The sequence below is a fragment of the Camellia sinensis genome, chromosome 9 (assembly GCF_055761805.1).
Source record: "Camellia sinensis isolate YWXY chromosome 9, ASM5576180v1, whole genome shotgun sequence".
Classification (NCBI taxonomy): domain Eukaryota; kingdom Viridiplantae; phylum Streptophyta; class Magnoliopsida; order Ericales; family Theaceae; genus Camellia; species Camellia sinensis.
This window is the reverse complement of record NC_138969.1, coordinates 165,176,508-165,180,416: the sequence shown is the minus strand read 5'-3', so window position 1 is coordinate 165,180,416 and position 3,909 is coordinate 165,176,508. Positions and strand designations below refer to the sequence as shown.

The window sequence follows — 3,909 nt, the reverse complement described above, 5'->3', positions numbered from 1 at the left end:
CCTCATTTTATTATATGTTATATTTTATATTCACCCAACTTCTGTATCAAGTCAATTACCTAATTTCGTATTGACTTCAAAAATTAAAAATGAAAAATTATTAAATGAACACAACTAAATATATAATTAATGTTTGCATTAATTCTTTTTTCTGTGTGTATACCTCATGTTAATTAAATAAATACTCTATGAACGAGGGTGTGGTGGTGCTGAAAGTCATTCAACTAATAAGATTAATCATTTTTCCCACATGTTTATGAGCCAGCTTCATTCAACACCGTATAAATTCCAATTAAGAAAAAACAAATCTTAAAGTAGAAGTGTTCACACAAAGATTTGAATTGTAATTGTTTGTCCAATAAGCGCTAATAGAATAGCAAAAATAGTTGTGGATAGGTGTATCAGTAAACCACTTGATGCAAGTGGGTTACAATCATAAGTCCTTATGTACATGAAATTGGAAAAAATAAAAATAATCATCTCGACATCTAAGATGTTACCGGCCATCAACAATTGTAATAGTAAGTTCATTCTTAGAACATCTACTCTGGCCTTGTTCTGCAGACAGACTTGGTGTTTGAGTAAATGTAGGTTGCTTTGGCGTTGGAAGATATGAAATTTCACTATTTAACATAGAAAGAACCGTGGATATGGTAGGCCTTTCGTTTGCAAATTCTTGTACACACAGTAGTCCAACATGTACGCATCTCAAAATCTCCAATCTGAAGTCTTGATAAGATATCATTGGATCTATTAAAGTCACAATGTTATCTTCATTCCATAATTTCCAAGTCTGAAATTTTAACAGCAGTATGGCATGCTAAAGTTAGATCTCGATAATGAATAAACCTTGGAGTATTAGAGAACTAGGAAATACAATTGAATCAAGTGGACTTACATATCCTAGAAGGCTCAAAGATTGCTCATTATCATAAAAACTAGTGTTCCGTCTTCCACTTACAACCTCTAGTAACAATACACCAAAGCTGAATACATCTGATTTCTCCGAAAAACTCCCTTGCATTGCATATTCCGGAGACATATAGCCACTGTATCAAGTTAAAATTGATTTTATTGCATTAAATTAATCCCAAAAGAAAGAAGAGGTTTCACATTGAAAGAATGAAGAGTTTTTGGAGAAAGAAACATGTACTAACTATGTTCCAACAACCCTTCTCGTATTGGCTTGATGTTCATTGCCACAAAAAATCCTTGCCATTCCAAAATCTGAAATTTTAGGGTTTAGCTCTTCATCCAACAAAATGTTACTTGCCTTTAAATCTCGATGAATAATCCTTAATCTAGAATCCCTATGAAGGTAGAGAAGGCCTCTGCCTATCCCTTCAATGATGTCGAAGCGTTTACTCCAATTTAGGAGCTTCTGTTTTTGTGGATCTAAAAGAATATCGTTCGAAAGAAAGTATAAGTGGGAGAAAAAGACAAATGAAATTGCTTTTGAGACAAAAGTTCTGATTTTGGTAAAACAGTAAGTTTAGATAGTTAAGATAAGGAGTTATCTAGCGAAAGCAACAACTTGTTAAGAGCTTTTTCGTGTACTAACCAAAGAGAAATGCATCCAAGCTTTTATTTGGCATGTATTCATAGACCAACATCTTTTCGTTTGCTTCGACACAACATCCAAGAAGTCTAACTAGATTACGGTGTTGCAGTTTAGAAATCATCACAACTTCATTCACGAACTCCTCGAGCCCTTGTTCAGAGGTCCTTGAAAGTCTTTTCACTGCTATTTCTTGTCCATCCGGTAATTTCCCCTAAAACAGAAACCAAATTATTTCACTTGTCGATGAAACAACAAGATTAGCGTGAACAGTCGTTATTACCTTGTACACCGGACCAAAACCACCCTGTCCAAGCTTGTTGGTCCAGTTAAATTCGTTAGTTGCAATTACAAGTTTCTCAAACTTGAAGAGGGGTAGTTCTTCAAGTTCAACTTGGTTCAAATTATCTTCAAACAACACTTTAGTTGAATATTCTGGAGACAGTTTCATAAATGTTAGCATCTCGTTGCTATTCGTTTTCAATGTTGATTCAAAAAATAGTTCTTGGTTGGCTACTGCATAATAGAAGAAAACGTTTTCTTAATTTCTGATTCAGATTGATTAAATTAGTTGTACCTCTTTGTTTAACGAACACTATCCATATGAAGTATGCGCAGATGAAACTGATTATTGACCCTATGATCACTGAAATCACAATGACTAGCTTCAAGTCCCTCTTTTTATCTGTAAAATAGAACAAACATCAAAGTAGTGCAAATAAAATGGACCACAAAATTACTTATCTTTCTTCTTTTTCTTTTCTCTAAGATCACCAAGTTACTAATATAGTACTAACATTTCTTGAATTGACTACAAAGGGTTGAGTTTAAGCACAAGAATATGGATAGGCAATATATTACCGAGCTCTGAATATGCCACGCGAATGTAAAGATCTGCCCCAGTACTGGCAATTTTTTGTATGTCAATTAAGCTTCCACTCCATAACATGCAACCAATTCCCTCATAATATGCATAAGCGGTGCACGAACAATTCTTCAAACATTGGTTTTCGCAATCATTAGCTAGAACCGATGACAACCCTGGAAACGCTGGCACTTTCATTGTCGTCAGCATCAAAAACCCGTCTTTTTTACTCTCTTGGCTACTACTATCGTTCCTCTCACACTGCAAATTTGTCCTCCTTACACACCCGCCAGTAAAATTTCCACTATTCCATTCATCTATGCGATTTGGTTCAAAACCTCTCAAACAAGAACAAATTGGTGAGTCCTTTGCATTGCAGCTTCCAAATGGCCCGCACTTCCCATAAACACCGCAATCAGTTTCTGTAGATGACCAGTGAACTTCGGGTTCTTGCTTCCCTTCAGTCCAAACCATCTCCATCAGAGATCCTTCGTGATTCAAGAAAATGTATATTAACATAGATTGACTTTCATATGTATATAGTGAAGTCATATCTGGACGTCCGTTAAAGATCTGACCGTTCGAAGGACCACTGCGCCAATACGGAAGGCTACCATTCCATACAAAGACTTCTGGAATGGTTAAAAGATTAATGCCGACAGAGAAGCTTCCTATAGATGGATCAGAAGGGCTTTTCCATGATTTCAACAATATGTTCTTACCAGTACTTCTCTCACTACTAAGTGTCATGTTCTTTAATAATACATCTGAAGGGTATTGGAAACTCCCCCATATTGTCATTCCATTTGAGTTATCTGCCAAAACAAGATTCCCAGAGTCTAGCAAGCGGGCACTTGAATTCACTGTAGAATTTGAAACATTAGATGACCAAACAATCTCGTTTTTCCCATTCAAAACCACTAGGTTTCCATCTTTGGATATCATCAAAGTCCCAGAAGAATCTATTAAAGGCCTATCTCGATTAGCTACCCATACCACAGTCGTCACAGGGATGTTGTTGTACCAAATACCGACATAGCGATTGGTAGTATTAACGGGGCTGAAAAAACCCAATTGAAAAGCATTGTTGCTTGAGATTATACTTTCAGGGTCATTGATGGGTTGAGTGAGAGTAATTGTGTCTATAGCAATGTTAAACTTGTAACAAAAACAGGAAAAGAAGAGAATAAGAAAGAGCTCAAGATATTGAATTGCACCTTTGCGGATGATAAGTGTCATGACTTGCTTTGTGCTTCTTGGTGGGTATGAATTCGATACATTTGTGGACTCTTTGCATTTCAATCTCTTTTTATTCTTCATATTATTCTGGAGGAGATAAATTCATTCAATTGAACATTCAATATTCAATTGCACAATTGTCAACATCCAGCTGCATAATTGTCAACATTCAACATTCAATTTCTGGGGGCGGCTAACTTCATTCAACATTCAATTGTGTAATTGTCAAAAGAGAGACTTTTTCATA

At 35.7% G+C, this 3,909-nt stretch overlaps 1 protein-coding gene across 1 annotated transcript; it reads right to left on the bottom strand.

Moving 5' to 3' along the window:
• Positions 1-496: 496 nt before the first annotated feature.
• On the bottom strand, positions 497-3,687 carry LOC114288064 (G-type lectin S-receptor-like serine/threonine-protein kinase SD1-13). The gene is made up of 7 exons (XM_082889517.1): positions 2,420-3,687; positions 2,136-2,243; positions 1,842-2,074; positions 1,562-1,772; positions 1,158-1,395; positions 899-1,049; positions 497-793 (listed from the first exon to the last, which is right to left on the bottom strand). Exons 1-7 carry the CDS (start codon positions 3,660-3,662, stop codon positions 497-499), a joined length of 2,481 nt encoding a protein of 826 aa, XP_082745643.1. The 5' UTR covers positions 3,663-3,687.
• Between the last annotated feature and the right edge of the window lie 222 nt (positions 3,688-3,909).